We start from the raw sequence: 24,763 nt of genomic DNA on the forward strand, positions 1-24,763 counted from the left end.
TAAATACAATTTCAATTAGCAACAGATCCATTGTCTACATAATTTTCTTCGCTATAATATAATCAATATGTGTTAAACATGTATACATTTACAAATAAATAGTGAAATTCTATAGAACAGTTATTTTTCTAGTTTTTTATATTGCCTATAAGCTGGTCGTTGTTAGATTTTTCAAATGATTCACAATACGCTCACGAAATTGTTTAATTGAAAATCGCGAAATCTATTCGTATTTGTATGCAATTTCTGCTTTAATTATGAATTTGATAGTTAAATTAAATTTATAAAAAATCCGTTTACATTTTCAACGATTTGTTATCCAATTGTTTTAATATTTTTCTGTTTATTTTTAAAAATCTAACAACGAAAAGCGCTACCAATAAATAAATTAAATTTTATGTGAATATAAAATATACTTAACAATTGCGAATAGCAACGAAACTTAGCCTACAGATATTTCTATTAAAACACACTCACGTAAAAATACTCAAAGAATTCGAGCTCTCGTAGAAAAGATCCTAAACAGTAAGGCTTTTTGCACACGAGTCATGTATTCATCATTCAATAATACCTCAATCTCAAACTGAAAGTATATTAATGCAAAGTTATTCGAGACGTTGCTAACAGGTTATTAACTAGAAGTTATTATAACTGACTTTATGAGTTAAAGGTAAAAATTTATATATGATATTACTAAAGAGATCGTGAGAATACTTGTTAAAAGTCAATACAGAATTCAATATATATATATATATATATATATATATATATATATTACAATTTACACGACTCGTGCGCATAGCGTCAAGAAAGGTATTTTAGTGCAAGTTTAAAATTTAATAACAACGTGGCCTATTAAACCGCACTCAACAGTAAATGATATACCCTGTTCAGAAGACATTGTATACTTTAAAAAATTGTCCTCAGCCTTTTTCAGTGATATCGTTTGTTTTTAATTGCACAGACACAAGGTGACATAAACCAAAATCAAGAAATATTGGTTTCATATTTTAATAGAAATTTGGCCAATTATCTGATTGAACTTATCTCTGTTAATAACAATTTTGTTTATGCCACCTCCAAGTTGAGTTAAAATTCCACTGTCTGTGTGTGTATATCTAATTCGCTAAGGGATCTATTAAATACAGGGTCTTGAAAAGAAATAAATACTCTGGTAGACGGATATAGATGACATTTAACTTACAACTAAGAAATGGTAATTTGGGGTCTCAACAAATTCATACTAAATTGTCCAAATATTAGTACATAATATTTACAAAGCAGAATTAAACATGTTTTTAAAATAAACTTAATATGTGTTATTTATTATGTTACATCTAAATACTGAAAAATAAATTGCCATACTATGCTATACAATATTACGCTAAGACGTGCACGTCGCCGCGTATACATGTCGTATACGCGTTCTGTGTACACATTACGAATTAATACTTTTAATAGCCCCTACAAACATTTATATGTAATGATGGCACGAGATCATATCATGAATACCATAACTTTTGATGAGACCCCATACGTAAGTCGCTAATTTTACTAAAACGATATTTCGAGGATTATTTAGTTATGCTAAATTGAGATCCTTACTAAGAACCTCACTTGAAATTCTTATCTATTTTGCCCCAATTCTTACCAAAAGTATGTCGAAATCTATTAGATTTATTTATTGCATTGTAATATTACGCATTAGCTAATTCTTAGTATTGCACAACTTCATACGAAATCAGACGTTTCCTAAATAATTCTTTGCATTTGAAGTAAAGATCTCAAGTCAACGCGTACACTATAGCAACAGATATATAAATAGAATATCAAGAGAAAAAATAAATGCTTAACAGATCAAAGTTAAATAGCAAAGTCCCATTTAGTTCAAACTACGATTATATACACTTAAAAACGACACTAGAGCCAAATTTCATAAACGCTTTACTTCACGATGAACACGACCCTAATAAATAATCAGTGATACCGGCGTTTAAGAAACCGAAGTATCAAAAGACATCCTAAGTAAATTAGTTAAAGATTATTTTCATCATATTGTCTTATGCTATACGATTGTAGGACAGACATTGAAGGATTTACTATTAATTCATTCGCAATAACGACAATTACAGGATTAAGAATTAAAGTACGGTCGGCAAAATTTCTTAAAAGCGTTAAAGGTTTTACGTCTTAAAACAGCGTGAAAATTTCACAGTGGGACGTTAACAGAAACTATGGCAGTTTATTTGCTTTTCTAAACCGGCAAGAATATATCAGCCTTTTACTTTTGTTATTGCGTTTCTATGACGTGTGCTTAATGCTTCTTAAATTTCACACTTAGGGAGCGTTCAAGTATTACGTCACGCAATTTTTGGAGATTCTTGGACCCTCCAAGAAACGCACCGTAACGTTTTTTGTATCCAATAGTAAAACGTTTCGTAATCACCCCCAGGTGACTTGTATACCTTAATGGTAAGTCCATCATGTTGTGTAAAGTACTAGAAAGTCGAAAATAATAATATCAATCACACGTAATTCAATCCCCGCCCCGCATCGTAACGTTTTAAAAGATGACCCTCCCTACCCCCAATTTGTTACGCAATACTTGAACGCTTCCTAAACAGACATTATACAATTATCTAATACATAACAATATTTAGATAATAAATATATAGTAGATACTTTTGACACCTTGAGAAGTCACTACAATAGGATTGAACCCACAATGTTATTATGAAACTAAATTTTAAACAGCTGAATATAATTAGAAAAAGGCTTGTACCGAAGATAGTACTTGTTATAATTTTGCCGACCGTACATACTAAGGGATTTCTAAAGATAAAATGTAGAATCGATATTCCGCTATGCAGGACTCAAAAACACTTATACTACAATAAATTATTTACAAACATAGGTGGGATGATATTAACCTAGTTCACTAATTTATTTCAAGAAAAGAACTTTATATAATTACCAGGAACATTAAAGGTTCGAAAAAATATTCGAGCTACCAAAGAACTAAGTTTAATATTAATATAATTAATAATTTAAAACACATGACAATATCGAAGAAAATTATAAACATTAAAAATGTTGATATAAAATGCTAATCTTATCAAAACATCTGCCAAATAGCAGAAAACAGCGACCATTATTTTTTGTATATTCAATGATGATACTATGAATGCGTGAGTGTACTACACTTATATTATTATATAAAACATTGTAAAACTGTAAAAGATTTTTTTTTTCTGCAATAATCTTTGGAATAAAATTACGAAACGTTCTAACCCAAATCGCAAATTAAACACTCAGTTGCATTTAACAGAACATTGACAGATTAATATTAACAGTGAAACCTAAAATTGTTCATATTATCTTGTCATCGCAAACTGATCCAATATTATTAAATTTTTGGACCTAGCCAAAGTTAAATATAATTTAACCAGTATTCTTGCAAAACTCTAAAAATATAACATATAAAACTGGTATTAATTACTTGAGAAACACAAATATAAGAATACATCAACAAAATTAAATACCAATAAACTGTTGAACTGAAAGCCTAAAAGAAGTCCTGCAGGCGAAATACCGATAGTTCAGTTCAGTTGTGCCGCGGCAGCGACACGTAAGCTGGCTCGGGGTCGCGCAGCAGCAGAGGCAGAGTGCGCTTGCGCACGGCCGCGTACAGCGGGCCACCGCCCGCCGGTCCAGCGTCTCATGTTTGTAGCGCCGTGTTTATTTCGCGGTGGATGGTTGACTGGAATTCGAATTTGACATTTTTTTTTCCTGACGAGCTGGTTGGCAGTATGTCACCATATATTTTTTTGGTAAATTCTATACGAACATAAGAACTGGAAGTTTTGATTAACAAAATATATTGTTTTCGCAATACATTTATAAAATATGTGCACTGATAACAATATTACCATTTATTGTTAGGTTTAAGTTTTCAATTAATTATTATTTAAAATAGACATTTGCAATGGGATACAAAAATAATCCATTCCAGCCAATGAACTTGTTTCTAGGTCATGTCAAATGTCAAAATAAATTTAAAAAAAAACAATCCTTACCAATTCCTCAATCTGGCGCGAAAGCCGATTGTTAAGCTCTTGAACGACCTGCCTTTGTCCGTCCTGTGCAGCCAGAGCCAACTCCAGTTGGCTGTGTGCCATTTTCGCTTCTGCATCCTGTAACATGTGGGAAAATACAGATAGATTTAAATCACCGTTAATTTTTAAATAGTTTCATATGTGATCATTTTCTAATAATATCTAAATATAATTATAAAGGCAACCACAGAACGTATTTAACTTATACAAAGTGACTGTTTCGAGGACAATTTAACATTTTTTGAACAATTCAAATACGATTACAAATTTAATAAAGTTATTTAGTTTAGTTACTTGTATATAAGGATTTATAATTATGCTTATCAAAGTATTTGAACCAATGTTCAATACATCCTTAAAGAAACCACATAGGACCAAAATACAATATGTATTTAAAAAAAATATAACATATATTTATAGGCTTTACCTGTTCACTTTTCTTAGACTTCATGATTTGTGCCAACTCTTCATTCTTCTGTGCCAACTCCGCTTCTAACTGGGCGACGCGCTGTCGCATCTGCTCGACTTCATTCGCATCACCGCCTGAAAATATTTTTAAATACTTTAAAATCTGATTGTAATGTTTAAAAATATAATTTATACCAAAAACCAAAGACTGATGATGACTGAAAATGTAGTCTCTATTACTTGTGTGTCGTATTTATTTTACGTTTGACGAACTTAAGGTAAATTTTACCATTTTCACTCGATCTTTTTAGCTGTTCATGTCGTAGGTACATACAATAAAACAGTTTCTCGTTTTCAAAGGACATTTAAAAAGGAATGATAGTCGTTTGTTTGGATTGCTTGCGTCTTACTTCGAAATAACTACACCATCCTAAACATGAATTATGAACTTTAACAATAAGTAACTTATTCGACAAAATGGAAACCAAATTGTACAAAAAATTGTGACTTTATAGATTATCGCATGAGAGATATTCCACAAGATATGTTAGACCCATAGGCTCACCTTTTCCAGCATACTGTCTCGCTCTAGCTACTTCCTCCCTATATTGGTGGAGTTGTCGTTTCCATTCGTCGACATTGGCCGTGCTCTCCTGCAACGCGGCAGTCAGCCTCAAGTTGTTGCTTTTCAGGGTTGCCAGTTCAATTTCCCACTTCTTTGCATTTCCGGAACTGTAATGCACATAAAATATATAAAACTCATCATATAGCCCAATTTATTTATAGGCAAATTCAAACAAATTTTAACCATAATCAAAGCAATGGGTAGATGACAAGATTTTACAAGGATAATAAACATATCGATAGAGCAGTGCGACTCTCATCCCTAAGGTCGTAGGTTCGATCCCCGGCTGTGTACCGATGGACTTTCTTTTTATATGCGTATTTAACATTCAAACGGCAAAGGAAAACATCGTAAGGAAACCACAAAAAGCCGACGACGTGCGTTTATTTTACGTCACGAATTTTATACCAAATAATAAATTTAATACGGGCACGGTGACCACGCACGGTGAAAATCACACGAAACGTCGGAAAAAAATTAAAATTTAGAATTATGTAAATAATTATAAGTTTTTAATAATAATACATAGCTTTAATCCGTTCCAAAATTGTTTTTCTTAATGTGTTAAAGCTATTTTAACAAAAGACGATACTAAATTTAATACTTCCACCAAAAACTTCATGTAGTTAACATAGATGATCGAAAAATATTCGATTTATAATTAGTAGCGCTACAACACTGTCTTATACACAAATAGTCCGTGAAAGACATGTGCCGGTTCACCATAATGGTTAAATTGCATACAAAGAAAGAAAATCCTTTTGACGTACAGGAAGGATTCAAACCCACTCCCATTACGAGGATAGCACTCTTACGCTGTACTAACACCATTCATGTAATAAGAAATCAAAGCTAACCTATTTTTAAATTACGACAATTGTTAAAACTCATCACTTTGGTCAAGTGTGAAAACTTTCGTTCGCAATATGTATCGTTGCGTAACGTTTACGCGAGTTAGGCACGTAATCATTACGATGTTAACGTTAATAAAAAATATCGTTCCGTCATTTTATTTAAATTCATGAATCAACAGTTTTCATAGATCAAGTGATCATTCAGAACCTTATTTAAATATATTTTGTGTCTTAAACAAAGCGAAACGTAAATGAAAAGAAGCACACGTAGCGCTTAAGCTTTGAAAAAAAGCTTTTTCTGGAAGATAATATAAGTAGTAAGATACCAATAAATGCCTTATGTTAATAAAGTCAAGGGACGAAATGTCATAAGATTTATAATTTACACAATACGTTTGTCCTTGGTACATTTTCGATTCCACACACATATAGCAGAAATATGTCGGCCCATTACACTGCAGTACTTTAGCATAATAATAATAATCAAGGAAATTGAGAACAATATAAAACTTACATGAAAACTTATGAACTTAATAATTATATTAAGACTTATGAACCTTCGCTAGAGTAGACTTAATAACTTGAAAAAAAAACACGAATGAAAAAGCCCGCACACTATACTGTATCGTAATAGTCTAAGTTTTGAATATAAGTTGGAATACCGTTAAGAATGGGCCTGCATTTTCTATTGCAGAATGTTAACAATTTCATTTACAACATATGCAATTAGCCAATATTACATAACTTGCAACAGTTTGATTATAGCCCTTTTTGTTATAGACATAAGAACGAAAATCGTTTCTTTAAAATCGAGTGCGTGCCCATCTCGAATAAGAATCTCGATTGTCGAATTTATTGTTCATTGCTCTGATTCTTTTTAAAGCATTGATATAATCGGTTAACTGCTTTTGCAACTGTTAAGAAACTGTATGAAATGAATATAAAAGGCCCACCTGAAAAATATACCTAGACACGGCATTAACAAAATATTAAAATCTATGTTCCTATAACATATCAACGTCCAACAGGCGTTACAAAATGCCTCATTACTCGCTATAATAGTTATGATGCAATTTTGTTACAAGATAAAAATTGCTGCTAATCATTGAAAACTACGGAAAACAGATCGTAATATGGATTCCAATTATAATTTTATATAAGTTATTATTCGCACACTCCATCCACTCGTATATTAAGTAAAAACAAGTTTTATAAAGAATTTGCCTTTCGTACCAAAATAAATATCATGGTTAAAAAGATCTACCATGATAGTCCTGTAGTTATTGCAACCTTTCGGTTCGCACGGTACTAAATTTAGCCATTAGCTATAAACACAGCAAAACTGAGAAAACAACAAAAGGCTAATGTAAAGATTAAAACATAATTATTAAAAAATGACAATTATAACCACAATAACAATATTTCTCAAATAAAAATTATTTTTATTACTGTAGAATTCTTGATTAGAAGACTATTTATAATGAAATATTTACCAACTATAATTTGTACGTCAGTACTAAACTATGCTGGTTCAATTTACATAATTCTTTCGTCTCTTGGGGTGAAACGAGTAAAGCATAATAATCGAACTTGAGAAAGTGTTTGTAGATTTCTTCCATAATACGATTAATAAACAGTTTTTAAAAAGTCTTTAATGTTTGTTCCGTTTCAAAAACCTATTTTGTAATCCGGAGATACAATTCCGGACGAGAGAAATATATACATAATACAACATTTTGTGTTGCTACGCACTAGGCTGGCCCCCAAACCAACATGCAGTCGTAAACTTGAATCTAGTTCCATGCTGTCGTGAACAAAAACTACTGCTTCTACTAACTGTAGTTATAATTATAGATGTTAAATAATCTTGACAAGTAAGTAGTAAGATTTTGTTTTCGATATATTTGTATACCTACGCCTTATCGAGTGTTATCGGTTATATTGGAGATCCAAAAACACATGCGCATATAACAATCGGGACGTGCTAATATATAGAATTCTTTAAATATGTTAAGATTCAGGATATGCGAATGCTCCTTTCACCTCTCGCAGTCTGCTTTGACAACGTGAAAGGTCTAAAAAGGAAGCCATTTTGTTTACGAATTTATATGTACATCATGTCCATAGAAATCTCATCAAAATGATATCGTTCAGCGATTAAAATAAGATTTAATTATAATCAGACCATAACCGATTACTTCCACAACGCCGGCGCTGAATTTAATTATTCCGGCATAATCGTTCAACATCCATCATATTTGGACCGTATTGGAAGCATTATTGGAAAACCCCACTTCTGCAATTTCCACGTTATTACTGTATTAGATCGTCGAATGTTTTAGACGTAATTTTTGTAAGATTGGTATTAGTAGGGGAGCCCACGATTCTAAATGGGGATTAACTCGAGCATCGTAGAGACCTGTTGAGTTGAGTTGTAAAGCTTGGATAATAAGTTTTTTTTTAGAAATAAAGTATACCTTTTCATCGGTGGGGCGACTTTTCAGCGGCTATAGACTGTCAAAAATGTAAAAAAAAACTGTGCTATGGACATACTCGAGCGCGTCAGATATTGATAGTATTCTAGTCCTACGTATTTTAATTAATGTACGTATGTTAATCTGATCGTTTGCTTGGTCGTACGTAAGGGTTGAAAATGAACAAATAATAAAGTGGGGCGTCAGATTTTCTTAGGTTAGGCTAAGTAAACCTAAAAAAACGATTAATAATCTGTCGATTTGGATGTGACGCAAACTCGCGGTCGCCATTTTGACATACTCAAGCGCGTCAGATTAAGATATTTATGGTTCATCTTTATCTCCTAGAGGTGATGTCTCATAATATGACGATTATCTGGAGGGATTCCCATAATCTGATAATTTATTATTTGGTTGATAATCTCAGGAAATAGCAAAAGGTTTATGTTGTCGTTGAACAACTATTATATATTTTACGTATTTTTCTTACTGCGGCTTGTAGAAATCGACAGATTTTATTTTTCGTCATCCTTGAATTATTTCCTTCAAAATAAACATCAGCCGTACTCGAGAATGTGGAGATGACGCTTTTTTTACACTTTGCAGCCCTTCCCTTTCTTTAAGTCACTTGCAAATTGTCATATTAGGGAAATACACACAGCATGTAATTAACTCACCCTACTTTATACTGACGCGCTCGAGAATATCCGATAATTTTATTTTTTTACTAATCTGATCCTTTATCCTTGGCAGGCCATATATATGGGGCTCATAATTGGTGGAGGTACTTTACTGGGTACAACGTATCCCTCTTTATATTAATCTGCCATGCTATAGTAAATACCGAAATCTCCGTTTGGTTTACTATAAGATAGAATAAATCATATCATACTTAGAGCTTAACCTGGGCTCTGATTCTTACCCTATAAGTTCTAGCGAGTTAAAATTTTATCACAAATAATATTCCTTTATTGGAAAAACCATGAACCACATTGTAATATAATCGTTATTAAAACAAGAAGTCGATATATATAAATCGGCTTTTATAGCCAACATTAGGGCTGAACGTTTCAATTAATAAGCATTAATAAAAGTTATTGTCGCGTAGGTGTTGCTTCAGTAATAATTAAGACATTTTACTGCTTCCTAGCGAGTAGACCACTTCAACATTATCCGACACGTTAGTCGTCTTGCGACGCTTTGTTATCGACGCATCCTGAGTTATTCTGATTATGTAATACGCATAGATCCAGAAATTTTAGAAAAACTTATCGTGACTGGCAGAGTGGAATTCACCAGACTTTGCGGCCGATCCTCTATTCGCTGGACCAATCAAATAAAGGCCCTTACCATCACCCAAAGACACGGCGCAACTAACACCTTCAGAAACAAATAGCGCGACTGAAGAAGTCGATAATCAATATCTAATTGTTATATTGCTAAATAAATTGAACAGGAACTATCCTGTACAGGAATATGTGATATGAGGAACAAGTATCTCTTTTCTCTATGCTAGAAAATGTATGACCATGGTCTATGGGAACAATGTAACGAAAACCCATATGTCTATATCGGGAACTAACACGGCTGGCCATTGCAGAGATTTCGCTAAAACAAAAGACAGCGATTATTTATTTTATTTTTCAGTCACAGACCAAATGCACCTTAAGTAAAAATTGTGTGAGAATACACACTACTTAACGCTTCATAGACAAGAGTTAAATTCAACCTGACTAGGATTAGTGAAGCCAGCCATTTATATTGTTCTTGCTTCTAAGGTGTGTAAGACAACGCTTCCGATATTTAATTAGTAATCGTGTCGAATTTAATAAAAACTGTTTTAGCAAATTACCACCAAGTGCCATTATTAGGCGTTGCGCTATATTCAGGACTGTATAGTTTTTTGCAATATCACTCATGCGTTATAAAATATTATACACCAGTTATACTATCAGATTTTACGTTAATTTTATTATCGGTAATTAAGTAATTTCAGTTACTCGGTCCGGTGGTTAAGTAATTATCGTAACTTTGTTTTGTAAACGCAAAGTTTCTATCAACAAACATTGTTATTGCTAATCCCTAAGGTAAAAAATTGGGGCACGGGGCAGTTGTTATACAACTTCTATCTAAGATAACCAGGTTTATGAATAATTGTCATTCTAGAAATCGCGCTACGCTTTCTCGAAAACTCCATTTACATCTGTATGAATGTTTTTTTTTTAAATTCGTCTAGAACAGATTTATTTAAATTTTTGGCTTCGATATTGCCTTCACTCAAAGAAAGTTGAAACTTTCTATTTAGATTAAAATTCTATTAAGTTTTACAGTATTAACACTTTATATAATTTTTAAACAAAACAAGTTTATGTGCAAAACAAGTATCGCTACAATATGAGCCTCAGATTTTTGTATCGGTTTCGAGATCATTCGTTTTTTTTCAATATACAAGTAGGTGTGCCTTCTGTCTGACGCACGCAGTCGACATTTTGGGTCCAAGGAATATCGTACGAGTGAATGTGCAGAGCCGTGGTTCGAACCTACGGCCTTAAGTTCGAGTTGTACGCTTAAGCCACTAGGCCAACAATGCTCCAATTATGTATGTGAAAGGGAGCAAAAATAAGCCTAAAAGCTTAAACACAAAGTGAATTTACTAGGCTATTAACAAAACATAAAATTCTATTTATTAATCTGAAAATCCTAAATTTTAATACGACACATGTTTCTTCGATTAACAAAGCAAAAACGCCTTTCATTGTACGAAATACGATTTAGAATGAATTGATATATTTCGAATCCCCGATTGGCATATAAAAGTAGGGATTTATACATGCGTATAAGCAGACAGTGGTGTGAATATAATTTACTTTCATAAGTGAACCATAGTTGGGAAGTGAATTTATCGTGTCCACAAAAATATGGAAATTTTCGTGAGTAAACTTCTAAATTCAAACATATTCGAAAATATATTTTTTTTAAAAAGCAAATGACCATTGAAGAAAAACTATTTTTCTAATTTTAAGATTCCAATTTCTAATATTATTTAAATTTAAATTATACATATTTCGATATGGCCAAACCGTAAAATTGGATTTCATATTACTTCATGAACACGGTAATGTTATATGTATTAACATAATCGTATCACGACCACGGACGTATAACATTATGCCCCTTCATATTACCTGTATATATAATTTACGTAAGTATCTGTAATCGAAAACATACGAATTATATTTTGATTTTAGTATCACATAATATTTCATTATATATATATATTGTTCAATTAACGTTTTAAGGCTTTGCAGCACTATGTTCCATAATTTAGTTTTTATTCGTTACCATTTATCACATAAAAATTTATCTTATTACTATACATCGTCCCCAATATGCGTGTTTGTATAAATATGAAAGATCTACGTATAACACAAACTAAGTGTATTTCGAAACGTTAGTCATGAAACGATTTATTTTAATGTAATACTGAATCTCTCGTAAGATATGTCAGCAAAAATCATCAACAAGAAAATATAAGTTGACATAGTGGTACTTTCCTTCGTTCCTAATTGGGCTCTAGTCATGTGTGCCTTTGCAATTTATTTCGAGATTTTCACCATATACACCAGCAATATTTCGTTGGCAACATATATGTCAAATAAAACGGGTTAATATATTATAATCAGCGGGCACTATTATGATTAGGTACACGGGGAGTTAATCCAAACAATTCAATGTAGTCTGTAGCGTAAAAAGATTTTGTTAATTTGGTTTTATAGCTTTGCTTATTTGTAATATTCGGAAGTGGCATCGCGTTGATACGCACGCGTTCTGGCGTCACTAATTGACGGAATAACCAATTAATTCACTATACATCGCCTGACGGCAGCTGACATATTTTACTTCCGTATGCAACATTGTACTGGGCGTACTCAAATACGTGTATATAAATTATTTAAAAATAGAGAATATTTATAAAATTAAGAATGTTTTTTGAAGACCCATAAATAAACTCAGGAAAATAAGGTATTGATGTAGAATGTTTGTTTGTATGCGTAGGTTTATGCGGCTGACAACACGGTCCAAAACTTCCTTCCTTTGCTTCCCCATTTCTTAAATCTATATTCAAAGTTCGTTGTAACCCCCTTCATTATAATAAATCAGTCCTGAACAATTTGATACAAAGAGATAAAAGGGTACTATTGTGATTAGGTATACGTTACTTTAGACAAGAAAGTTAACAGGAAAACCTTTAGAAAATCATATAAACTCAAACTCAAAATATATTTATTCATATAGGTAAACAAGTATACTTATGAACGTCAAAAAGAAGTGAAATTAATTGTAAATTTACATTTACTTACTATAGATATTAGAAAACGATTCTGAAAAGTTCTTTGGCCCGTACTACTCAAAAACAATCCTATAAAGAAGTCTTAGGTAGGAAATCTTTTTGTGTCCTGTTTTTTTATATTTAATATCGAATCAGTGCGTTTATGATATCGTCAAAGATGTCAAGTGAAATGGCGTAACGCACGCAAATAGGAAATAAACATTTGACGAGGAAACAGGTCGTTAAACATTTTAGTGCTTTGTATAATGGAACTCAAAATCCATACATAATTCAATTGAGTTTTGCCATTAGGAACGCTTGAAATGATTTAAAAATGTTTTTAAAAATCATCTCGCAATTATTTCATCATTAACATATTTTATATAAATCAATTTATATTATAATTAGAATTTTTTTTAATAATTATTTGTAATTTCAATATTTCATGATATGTTTTAAAATCTACTTACTGTATGTATCTCGTTAACAATTTTCAAATAATTTCTTTGTAAAAACGTAATACAGTGAGCAATTCAATTTTAAATATTCAAATTATATATTATATATGTTCTACATAGCCCTATAGAATTTTTGTAAGGCTAAGGTGGGACATGGCTCAAAAACGGTTGGGAAACACTGATTTAGCGTTTAAATATAAATAGTATATCGTTAAGTGACAAACCCAGCTAAGTTTCAAAGAGATACAGTTGTTGTAGTATGAAGCAGTTTTCCCTATCAATCATTACAAAAAAATTACATAAGTAATCAATAACACTTAAGCGTTAAGTTTCGCACGAGAGCGTAAACTTTCGCGTTAAATTATGCAACGTCATCGTCGTAGCTAGATCATCCGACTCAATGATAATCATTTACGATTTTTTTTTATTGCGCAGTAAAATAGGATGTTATGTATAAGTAAGAGTAGTGTTGGTGTCCTGGCTTCAGCCTGCGACTCTAATTCCTGAGGGTGGAGGTTCGATCTGTGCACCCATGCATTTTCTTTCTATGTGCGCATTTAATATTCGCTCGAACGGTGAAGGAAAACATCGTGATGAAACCGACTTACCTTAAACCCAAAAAGCCGACGGCGTGTGTCAGGCACAGGCGGGTGATCATCGTGTTGTAGCGCCACTAATTAATTTGTTATGTATATATAACATTTCTGAACTGTGGTTCAAAGAAATTAATGAATTGTAAAGTGAATCATTTATTTTTAATTTAAATCACGACATAAAAAAATCGCCAATTACGTCTAGCGTAGAAATGGCAACATCTACCTCAATGTATAAATATTTATTCTTAACAGAAATCATTACCAATTTTCGTGCTCTTGGCGTCTGCGCTGGCACAATATGAAGGTTACGGACTAGAAGGGCATGGCTTAGACCAAGGTATCGAAGGTTACGAAGGGTATCACAGGCCCCTGGTGCATCATCAGATACTGGAGCACCATAACGAAGACTATGACGTAGATTATCATGTAAGCGAAATTCGCTGATTAAATCACTTAAGGAAGATTTTTTTTACTGTGTCTTACGAGCAAAGACAATATTAGTTAGTAATATCTAAATTTTAAAATCGTTACTCAGTTTATTAGCCAAAAGGTCTTGTAATCAATTCTCATGGCTTTTTGCCATTTAGCAGTCTAGAAACTAGATGATCTTAATCAATATTCTTAAAAATTAAACATTAAAGTACGGTTTTTAATTCGCAGGCGCACCCAAAATACTCGTTCGACTATTCTGTAAAGGATCCACACACTGGTGATGAAAAGGAACACTGGGAGACAAGAGATGGGGACAAAGTTAAAGGTATAAACATATTTTCTTTTTTTATATAACTGGGGAAAAACAAGCACAAGGCTCAACTGACTTTAAGTGATACCTCCCGCCGCCCACATTGTCAGAAGTGCGTAATTTTGACCTTAAAATCTAGTAACTTCTTACAACTTGTGTCTAATGCCATCTAGTAGAATTAAGGCGTAATATAAACAACTTTTAGGCTCCTACACTTTAATGGAAACCGACGGAACTAAACGCGTAGTGGAATACGAAGCGGACGACAAAAACGGTTTCAACGCGGTTGTGCACAGAATTGGTCACCCGAAGGCCGAGGAAGAATATAAAATAGCAAAACCAGTATATGAACCTCAGTATCAGGAGGAATACCAGGCGTATGACGGAGGGTTTGAGCCCATCGACGGATACGATCATAGACATTGAGACAGTATAAGCTATGGTTTCATTTCCCTTGTCTATTCTTAAGCATTGGGAGGGTATCGGAGCTAACTTCGCGTCTGTGAATACTTGAATGAGTATACATTTTAAAGTATTTAATTTAAGAATGTTTTTAATGAAGAATAACTTTGGCCTTTTTAAACTGGACAATCGACCAAAACTGCAACACATTAGTAATACAAACAAATCTAAAAATATATTTTCCATAAAAATCTTCAAATTCGTATTACTGATACGAAATAATACATATCAAACTTCTCAATTTGGTTGTGTAATGATGTGGTCCATGTAAAAATGTTCAGGGTAAAGTTAATGTAACCAGTATTATACATTGTTTCATACATTGGCGATTTGTCATAATATAATGTATGAAGTGTTATTTGAACACTGTTTTTCAAAAACAGACGGTGATACTACGAAAAATATAATCTACCTATCTTTGTTTTATAGCGAAAGGTGTTCAATTGTATTGTGATTCTTGTAAAATATTATTTTTAGAACTCTATTTTATTCTTGAATTGATAAGACTGTAGTAATGTAGATATTAAGTAGTGTACAAAATTCATTTTTAATAAACCTTTTTATTGTTATTTTTGTCTATTATTCTATCATGTTTTAACGAAACCGTTTACATTTATTTTCGTGCTGAGAACCGCTTCGCCGCACTTACTATAACAGTTCTTAGTAATGTTAAGTTTAATACGACATTTTACAATCAATTGACTTCTAATAGAGGAAACAATACCAATTAAAATAAGCAAGCAGCGTGTGTCATGTCATACACGCAATTTAACAACGCTCACAATTTAAAAAAATCATTATTTATTGATAGCCAGCAAAGTTTTCCGTAATCGAACTTTTTGGTGATTGAAACATTTATTAAGAATATCCGCATTTTAAAATTCAAATTCCTTTTAGTCTCTAGTAATCATAAAGCTATTTTAGTATATATTTACAGTTTCTGAATAAACGTGATAAAAACAATGAACCTCTCTAACGGATAACACACATGCATTGGTTTTTTTAATGCAAGTAGTAGTAGTAGAAGATGAACAAAAACCTGTAAGCCGAAAGGCATATTGTTTTGAAAGTCATCACGAACAGTACCTCTGGTTTCTACGCTATCTTGGTTATAACCACCAAGCCATGATGGTAAATCATAGGGCTACCTAATCAGGTTTATTTTACCTATAACGACTACAACTACTAACTAAACCACTCCTTACATAACGATTCCGTAAGCGATAATTATTTTATGCTTGAGAAATGATAAATGTGTTGTTCAAAAAAATTTGATTAATTACTAACTGACAATGGTTATGTAATGGAAATTACAAGCATTTGTATTGGTTATGCACTCTTTATTACTATAATGAAAAAATGATTATCTGTTTGCGTTTTCCGATGTATGTATTAAATATTAATAGTTGTGTACTGGTTACATTGTATAAACAGAAAACGAAGATTAACGTCTTTGTAAATTAATTACCAAAATCAACAGGTTTTTTATATTATCATGAAAACGTAATGTACGTGTTTATAGAGTATTATTAGTATTGTTACAGTTCTGGGCGCAATCTTTAGTTCCATCTCTTAGTTAAGTAGCACTATCGAGTGGCAATCCCTTTGCTTGGAATTTAAAAAAAAATAGTGACCACAAATCGAAAAAAAATTATAAATATAAAATATATTATAGTCACTGTAACCAAACACCGGCCCAATCTAGATTTAAATTGCTGTCACTAGTAACACTGACATTCAGTGGGCCCATTTTATCTTGTTGGGACAATCCATATGACGGAGACAGTGTCCCATCAACACGTACCCGTATCAACCGTATCAACCCGTATCAACACAAATATTTATGAACAAATTAAAACGTAATGTACTGATTTTCCAGCCTATTTATTTATACTATTATATTATTTAAATCTGTAACATACCTCTGCGCAAGCGCAAGTCGGAGCTTATCGTTCTCATAACGAAGCTGGTCCGCAGTGTCGGGGGGCGCAGGCTCCGCGGCGGCGCCTGATGAGGCCAAAGGACCGCGACCCGCACGTCCCACTGTCGCGTATCCACCGCCAGCCTATAAAAGTCATATAAAGTAGTACATACTTCTATATTTAAATATTAAAATTGTATCATACAAAAGTATATATTTTCTTATTCTAAAATAGCTTGCACTAGTCATGCCAACAACTACTGTTATATGATAACATTATGTTAGCTACAATATTGTCCTAAACATTATATTAGCAGATAACCTTTCATCGTAAATGTCAAAGCACTCATATTTAATCTCTTTTAAAATATATGTGTTTATTAGTTAAAAATCAAATATACAGTATTTACAAATTTCGTAATCAGTAATAATTAAAATTTAATAAAACGAATATTAAAACAAGTTTCGTCCTCATGGCATGTGTACCTTTAACTTTACCTTTGCATTCATATTAGATTCCTTAACTAAGAAAATACGAATTATACGCCAAATTCATAATAAGGCCTGCAATCAAAGCGATTTAAAAGTATATTAATATGGATATACCTGAATGGAAGACGAAACAGAATGCGCTCGCTGGTGTACCATCATTTCATCATTTTCTGGTTTTGGCTGAAATCAAAACAAACTTATTATAAATATATATTAAGGATATGGTCTATATGCACAGTTATATATCTATATATATATAAAAAATGACTCCCTATTTCACGGCACCAGCCGGTCACGGCATGCGTGGATGCGGAATGCTGGACCGATTTCGCTAATTATTTTTTTGTTGTGACTGTTATTGTCAGGAGAAGGTTCTTATTAAAATAAGAAAATTGCGCGGAAAATTAGAAAAGTTAAGAATAGTTTTTTTACGATAGCAATTTTTTTTTTCAGTGTTTAGCGTCTTTACAATTCAAACTTTTTTCATGTAACCTGTGTTTGACATAACATTGACAAAATGCGTGCTGCAAATATCGTCAAACAGGATGTAAGAAAAATGAATATCGTTTCAAATCAATGCTTCGATCGAAGTTATTATATTGATAAAATACATATAAAATAATTACAGTCGCTAATTGTTTGTGGCATTAATTTTGAAAACCCATGATTTCACATGGCCAGTTATATGTTGCCTGCTCCCGTGTAGGAATACCAACAAAACTATTTATATACGCGCCAGAAAAATTAAACAAGAATAGTATTGTCTTTTGTTAACATAGCTTTTACACATTTAAAGAAAACACTTTTTTACCGGATTGAAGCTATTTATTATTATAAACTTATACACGCGAAACGTCGTAAAAATTTAAAATAAATATTAGTTTATAATAATACATGAGTTCAATCTGGTAATAAAGTGTTTTCTTTACAAACAAAGAATGTTGTTTATCATAAAGCATTTAGAATAAATACTTTGTTTCCGAAATATTTTTTAGTTATTATACCAATTCGAAATTTATATTCATAATTAAGACAACGTCTGTCGGATTCGCTAATCATAAATAGATTATCTATGATCATTTAAACCTTATCTTATTGAAATCTGACGTCAGTCAACTCATTATCATTACCCAACGTCATTATAATGTAACTTCGTAGTTCCACAACTTTTATTTCACATAAACAACATAGTGTCATTGGTCTTAGTAATAAATAATATAAGTGATCCTGTTAATAAATTCGCGTTCCGTTACGAACGCTGTAGAAGGCTACTTGATGGACGGCATAATGAAGTGATAAATTGTATGTTCGGGCCGCGACATACATAAAGATATCGGGCATTACCTGAGCCGGCGACACAGCAGGCGGTTCGTCAGTAGGAGCTCTAGCGGCAAGTAAAGGACTGGCAGTCGCCGAGGCTACGGGTGTGGCCGCACCTGATCCATTTGTTGTCTTAGGCGGACCACCGCATTGTTGCGCTTGAATCGCTTCTTTAACTTCTTGGAATTTCTCAATAAACTGAAATTACAACAAATCAATTCTTAATACGCATTAGTTTCATTCGAGATCTTGGCTAGTGTATGGCTTAGTATTGTCTTTTGTTAAAATAGCTTTTACACATTAAGAAAAACACTTTTTTCTTAGTGTATGGCTTAATTAGCGAAAATATTGCTTATATTTAACGTAAGTCGTTTAATTGAATCTGCACTTATTAATTTTACTGAATATATAGTCTAGTCTCTATACATATATGTCATGGTGTAAAAATTGCCTAATGATATATGACCGTGGTTCCATACGTTTACAAACAAGTTCATGAATGCGCGGTGCTTTGATCACAAACTATACGTACAATTATATTGTTATTTTTTTGTATGGAACACTTGAGCAGAATTATCTGAACATATTAAACATAGTGATGTATAGTATGTTTGAATAGTAAAGTATACCAAATGTGTGAAAATCTAAGCTCTCTATATAATCTGTCAAGATATTATTTCCCCAGGAACTATATTTTACATTGATTGATAGCAAACATTATGTTAATATTCAACTTCTATCTTATTATGATTAGGAATAGTTGGTAAGTTTTACCTTTCCCAACTCCGCTTCAGACGAAAACCCCAATCCATATACAGTATTCGCGCGAACGTCACTCCATTGACCGAATTTTTGTGATGTCTTGGTGAATGTCATATTTGCTGTAATAGTACTGTTGATCACAGCCTGTAAATAAAGATGAAAAAATATAATACCTAACATCTTCATAATTTCAATTGACAATAAAAATAACTTATATTACATTCAATAATGTGGCAAACTTGCAAAAAAAATCTCTTTTCTGAAGTTTAATTGTAAGAAAGACAACATTTTAATTTATTACGAAAAATTAAATTCATAATAATCGAGTGGCGCTGCAACCCTTTATGGTTAAATATGGCATTTGCCTCAGATTGCATGTGGTGATCAGCCCTCTATCTGATACATGTAGATTTTTGGATTTGAGACATAGCGGTTTCCTCACGTTTGCATTCAAAATAAGAGTAATTGATCACATAGAAAGAAAACTTCATCGGTGTACAGTGGTGATTCGAAAGCACGTCTTCAGGAATGAAGGTGCACTATAGAGCCACTATGCCAACATTGTCCTTTAATTTTTTTTTTATTATTATGCTTTAAAAAGCCCAAGAATCGTGTTCATTAAATACGTGAAAACTTTTATATACATACATCGATTAGTTACAATTTTATTAAGTGTAAACATATGTCCGTATGTATTCGTACATGAGTTAATTACAAGACCGACTTTGTTCTAGGCAGTACTCTCAAATATGTGCCAAGTGCTCTTGTGAATCCGCGTCAGAAAAAGGCAACATTGGTATGAGTTTTACATTTTTATTAAAAGAAATCACAAGACCGTCTTTATCAAGTTTCCTCTTTGATAAATCTTTGGTTGCCTCTTTATATCGGCGTTAGAAATAGTTCTTTGATGTATATAATATTATTTATATAACAGTAATATTTCTTTAAATTGTAGACAGTAACACTGGCTGGTGTCAATGAGTAGTGTTGGCCCAGTGGTTAAGCTTTCAAATTCTAATGGATATTTCTTCCTTTATTTAGAACACTTGGTGAAAAACTACATAAACTAACTAGTATGAAAGGGTCAACTTGTGATAAATAGAGAATGCTGATAACCTATATACCTAAAGCCGCATTAGCAATTTAACAAAAAAAGGTGTACCTATGTTTACTTGAAGGGTTAAGTGTTGCCATAGATACAATATGGCAAGGTAACATACACCATTTAAAGTTAAGTCTAAAACACAGTCATTATAATCTTAATCTCACTTCAAAACCCAATTGAGACAAACAATAATTACAGACAGGAGGAAACAATATCATATTGTTGGTAGAACATAAAAGCTGTCAGTGTACCTTTGTTCCTTCTACACTGATAATCCTATATAAGTTCCTAGAGGAATCATAGAAGAATGAGACCGAAACAGCTGCTGAGCTTGCCGACATCCAAGAGCGCTTGGTCTTTGGGTCTATGTGGAACACATGCGCCTTGCACGTGAAGATTGGCTGCTCCCTGCAATTGAAATAATATTTGTTTATTTTTATAATATATATTTCAAACAAGAAAAAACATTTCTGTGACATATGTGTTTTTTCTATTACTGCAATTTGAGTTTACATTTGTTGTTAAAAAATAAAAATTAAAAATTTACAGTTTAAATATTATTGATATTACAATCCTAAGCTCAAAAAACCTGTGTGAGTTGGTTTGTGGACTCACGTTTCTGCACTTAGACTATCAATAGGTCTGCTGTGCGTAAACTGTGTGTGTTATGTACACAAACTACTCATTTGGTTTAAGTTTGACTACTGTGAGTATTATGTAGACAACCTTTAAACCTAAAACATTAAATATAGAAAATCAAAGGTCCTGTCTAAATTCTATTGAATTAAGTACTCAAAGCAATGTCATTAGCTGTTATGACTAACAGATTTTTTACGACCAAATGAGTAGTCATTATAACAGACTGTATATATTATGTTAATTTCATGATTTATACATAAAAAAATTGCATTATTAGGTATATATATTAGAAAACATATTAAAAATATAAAATAGCATAAATTAAGATTTTTAAAATTTAGAACTTATTTTTACAATTTTTAATAGATTTATTGGTATTCCTTGAGAAGAGATCAGTAATTATGATTGACACTATTATCTGAAATGTTTCAGAAAAGTTGATAAAAACATCACTGTCAATATATTTGATAAGGTACAAAAACCGTCATAAAATACATCTAGAATCTTGGAATCAACAAATAATAATTATATTACTTATAAGGATGGTAATTATTGCTTAAAATTCAAGTTATACATATGTCATGTCAACAACAAGTCATGTCTAATAACTTTTACCTAAATTTCAAGCCATTAAGTTTCATCCAATTAATAACAAAGATTACCATTGTAATAGACATAATTAAACAACTTCCAATTTTTAATAAGCTCACTAATTTTAAAATATCCTTTAGAATGGTATCTAATCAATCATGTATGACAGCAACATATACCTAAATTCACTGACAATGTCACATCAAGTTTTAATTAGTTTGTAGTGTTTAATTAAAGATGAAATTTATATTTATAAGTTTCCATGCAATTAAAGTAACAGCTCTCAATACATATATCAAACTATCCCATATTTATTCAAGCATACATCAGCAGCAAATCGAAATTTTTGATAGCATCCAAGTAATAGGTTCAGCACTTAAATTGGTTGGAGTTGGTCCTTTTAATAAATTCAACTGTTATCACGAAACACATTCCATGTTCTCGGTAATGGATAGAATTGCCATAATCATATCTTAACATCGTAACTTTTCTATGGACACAAAGTGATTTATAAATAGCCAAGTACACACCCTTGTCCTTAATATCGTCGTAAAAGCGTTCATCTGGACTCAACCAATGTTAAAGTGCAATCATTCATACTTGAACGCGAAACTAATAAGTACTTATTTGCAAATAATTTCCCAATAACAATTAATATAAAACTAAGCAATCTGTATTATTGTGAATGCAGTTACAACAATAAATTATAAAAAGATCAGCCTAAAATAGTCCTTCGCATTGGCAAATTGCATCCCCTCCCAAGAAATATCGAAATCCTGCGAAAATAGGTTTTCTATTTTCCATTAAAAAAGATTCAAAGAAATACGAAATTCTGTGGTAGTTAATATTGTTAATTAAACTCACCCCATTGTTTCTTTTCCAGCGGTCATTGAAACACTTTGTTTTAGAAATATTCTAAATTCATAATTTTCAATTTTTCTCTCTCAGCCACTGAGAAGCTGTCAATTGGCGGTTCAGCATAAACTAAAGAAATTTACCATTGTTGCCAGTTGTAATTTATTACTTATTGTATCTTATTACTTATTGTACATTATAATTATTCTGAATTTGAATTGAAGCATCTAAAATAATGATAAATATATCCTTGATTCGGAGCAGGGCTTATTTAAACTAGAATAACTAAATTATTATTTTATTTATTTTTTCTTCTTTTGGTATAGTGACATCTAGTGAGGACGTTATAAATAACTACAATACGTTATACGCGTTACCCTAGATGTCTCTGATACAAATTTAGAACTAAATATTTTATTTTCAAAAAGTTTTAGTAACAAAATTTGGTTGCCTTTAAACTGGGGACTGAAAACTGAATTTGATATGTGAATATTGTTAGTAAGTACATATATCAATCATCAGAAAGCTCAATTAAGAACATTGTTTAAAAAAAATTCTGGCTGTTTACAAAAAAATACGGCACAAATTGATAATCTCCACATTTTAAATTGGTTAAAAAAATATTCGTGAACGTACCAAAGTTATTGTTCATAATTCTACTTTATGAGTAACACTTTCTTATATTCTCCTCAAAGAGATGCTGAAAAGTGGAGGGACCACTTCGAAAGACGATTGGTAACTTACTTTCCCTCCACTAATCCCTTGCCCCACCTGGATTTAAAAATCAGTATAGATACCAGCAAACATTTTGAACAAATGTCTTGCCTTGTCTTGGGTGTCGATCGCGTGATTGGTAAATCAGTTGACTTTTGTGTCCCGCGCTGTGTTCGATGCGCAAACTTTCCCCCACTCCCTTGTTTAATGCTCAAGAACTTTGCCGGTAGCTGTAGCTAACAATCTGCTAATACAATTGGCGAAGTCAAATTGGTAATAAGAATAACGTTACCAATAAAGCTAGCCTAGCTGTACAAGGTAGGCCTTTCGTCAGCTAAAACCATACTGTTTAAAGATAATGTTTGAAAATAAAATATTAAGAGTATATATACATTCAAATTTTATTTATAATGCCTTTCGCATTCACGGTCTAAACAAATGAACTTCCATATCATCGTTTTACTATCACAACAATAAGTTAAGGAATTAAATATGTTAAAAAGTACTATAGAAATCAGATTAAAACTAAAATCCTTTTTCCATGAGTAATTGAAATAAAAAAAAAACCGAAAAGCTTAGCAGCCGACCATAGACAATTAAAACAACTTGAAACTGTTATGAAAAGAAATACATGTGTTAGAATGTCGGTGACATAAGACATAGTTTTTTTAATAGGTAGTGATTGTAAAAAGTTAAAATGATAGTCTGTTTGTAGTTAAAATTATATTGAGCAACATCTCTCGGTTCCAAAAAGATCACCGATACGAAGTAGATCACCATCAAAACTGGTGAAAGTAAACACTAACCAATCTTTGTGTTTAAGGCGAATATTACTTCGTAATAAAAGTAGTACAAAACTACTTAAAAATATATAAATGCACGTTAAATTTTTTTTGAATGAGTCATTATTTTCTTTTTTAGTCTAATATGAAAGTTTGTCCATTTATTGTCTGTAACTTTTTCTTTGACTATCAAGTGATGCTTAAATAAAATATTTGTAAATAAATATCAATGTAATCCAAATTAAAATCCGTTAATATATTAGGTTATTTAACAAGTAAGCAATCTTCGCCTTTACAAAAGTAATAAAAAAGTTTTACACAATGTAAAAGAGCGTTGACCTGCTGTGGTTATATAACGTTGTTATTTATTAGCTTACACAATGCACATTATTATAATCATATCGTCGATATAATTAAGTAATAAATTACTTTTTATTGTGATGACCGTAAATGTATTAATAGTGGTGTTCTATAATTAAAAGCGTTTGCAAATATGTACCTACACTATATGGTATTAC

General features: G+C 31.9%; 1 protein-coding gene across 3 annotated transcripts; it reads right to left on the reverse strand.

The window, feature by feature from the left end:
- Positions 1-778: 778 nt before the first annotated feature.
- On the reverse strand, positions 779-22,860 carry LOC123711089 (homer protein homolog 1). Of its 3 annotated transcripts, none has more exons than XM_045663497.1 (10): positions 22,759-22,860; positions 20,916-21,072; positions 19,572-19,703; positions 18,822-18,995; positions 17,592-17,657; positions 16,987-17,129; positions 5,089-5,255; positions 4,543-4,658; positions 4,077-4,193; positions 779-3,760 (listed from the first exon to the last, which is right to left on the reverse strand). In XM_045663497.1, exons 1-10 carry the CDS (start codon positions 22,782-22,784, stop codon positions 3,719-3,721), a joined length of 1,140 nt encoding a protein of 379 aa, XP_045519453.1. In that variant the 5' UTR covers positions 22,785-22,860; the 3' UTR covers positions 779-3,718. The 3 variants fall into 3 exon arrangements, with proteins under 3 accessions (XP_045519453.1, XP_045519452.1, XP_045519455.1); XM_045663496.1 differs by having other exon boundaries at positions 779-3,837; XM_045663499.1 differs by having other exon boundaries at positions 3,751-3,854.
- Between the last annotated feature and the right edge of the window lie 1,903 nt (positions 22,861-24,763).

The sequence above is a fragment of the Pieris brassicae genome, chromosome 6, assembly GCF_905147105.1.
Source record: "Pieris brassicae chromosome 6, ilPieBrab1.1, whole genome shotgun sequence".
Lineage (NCBI taxonomy): Eukaryota > Metazoa > Arthropoda > Insecta > Lepidoptera > Pieridae > Pieris > Pieris brassicae.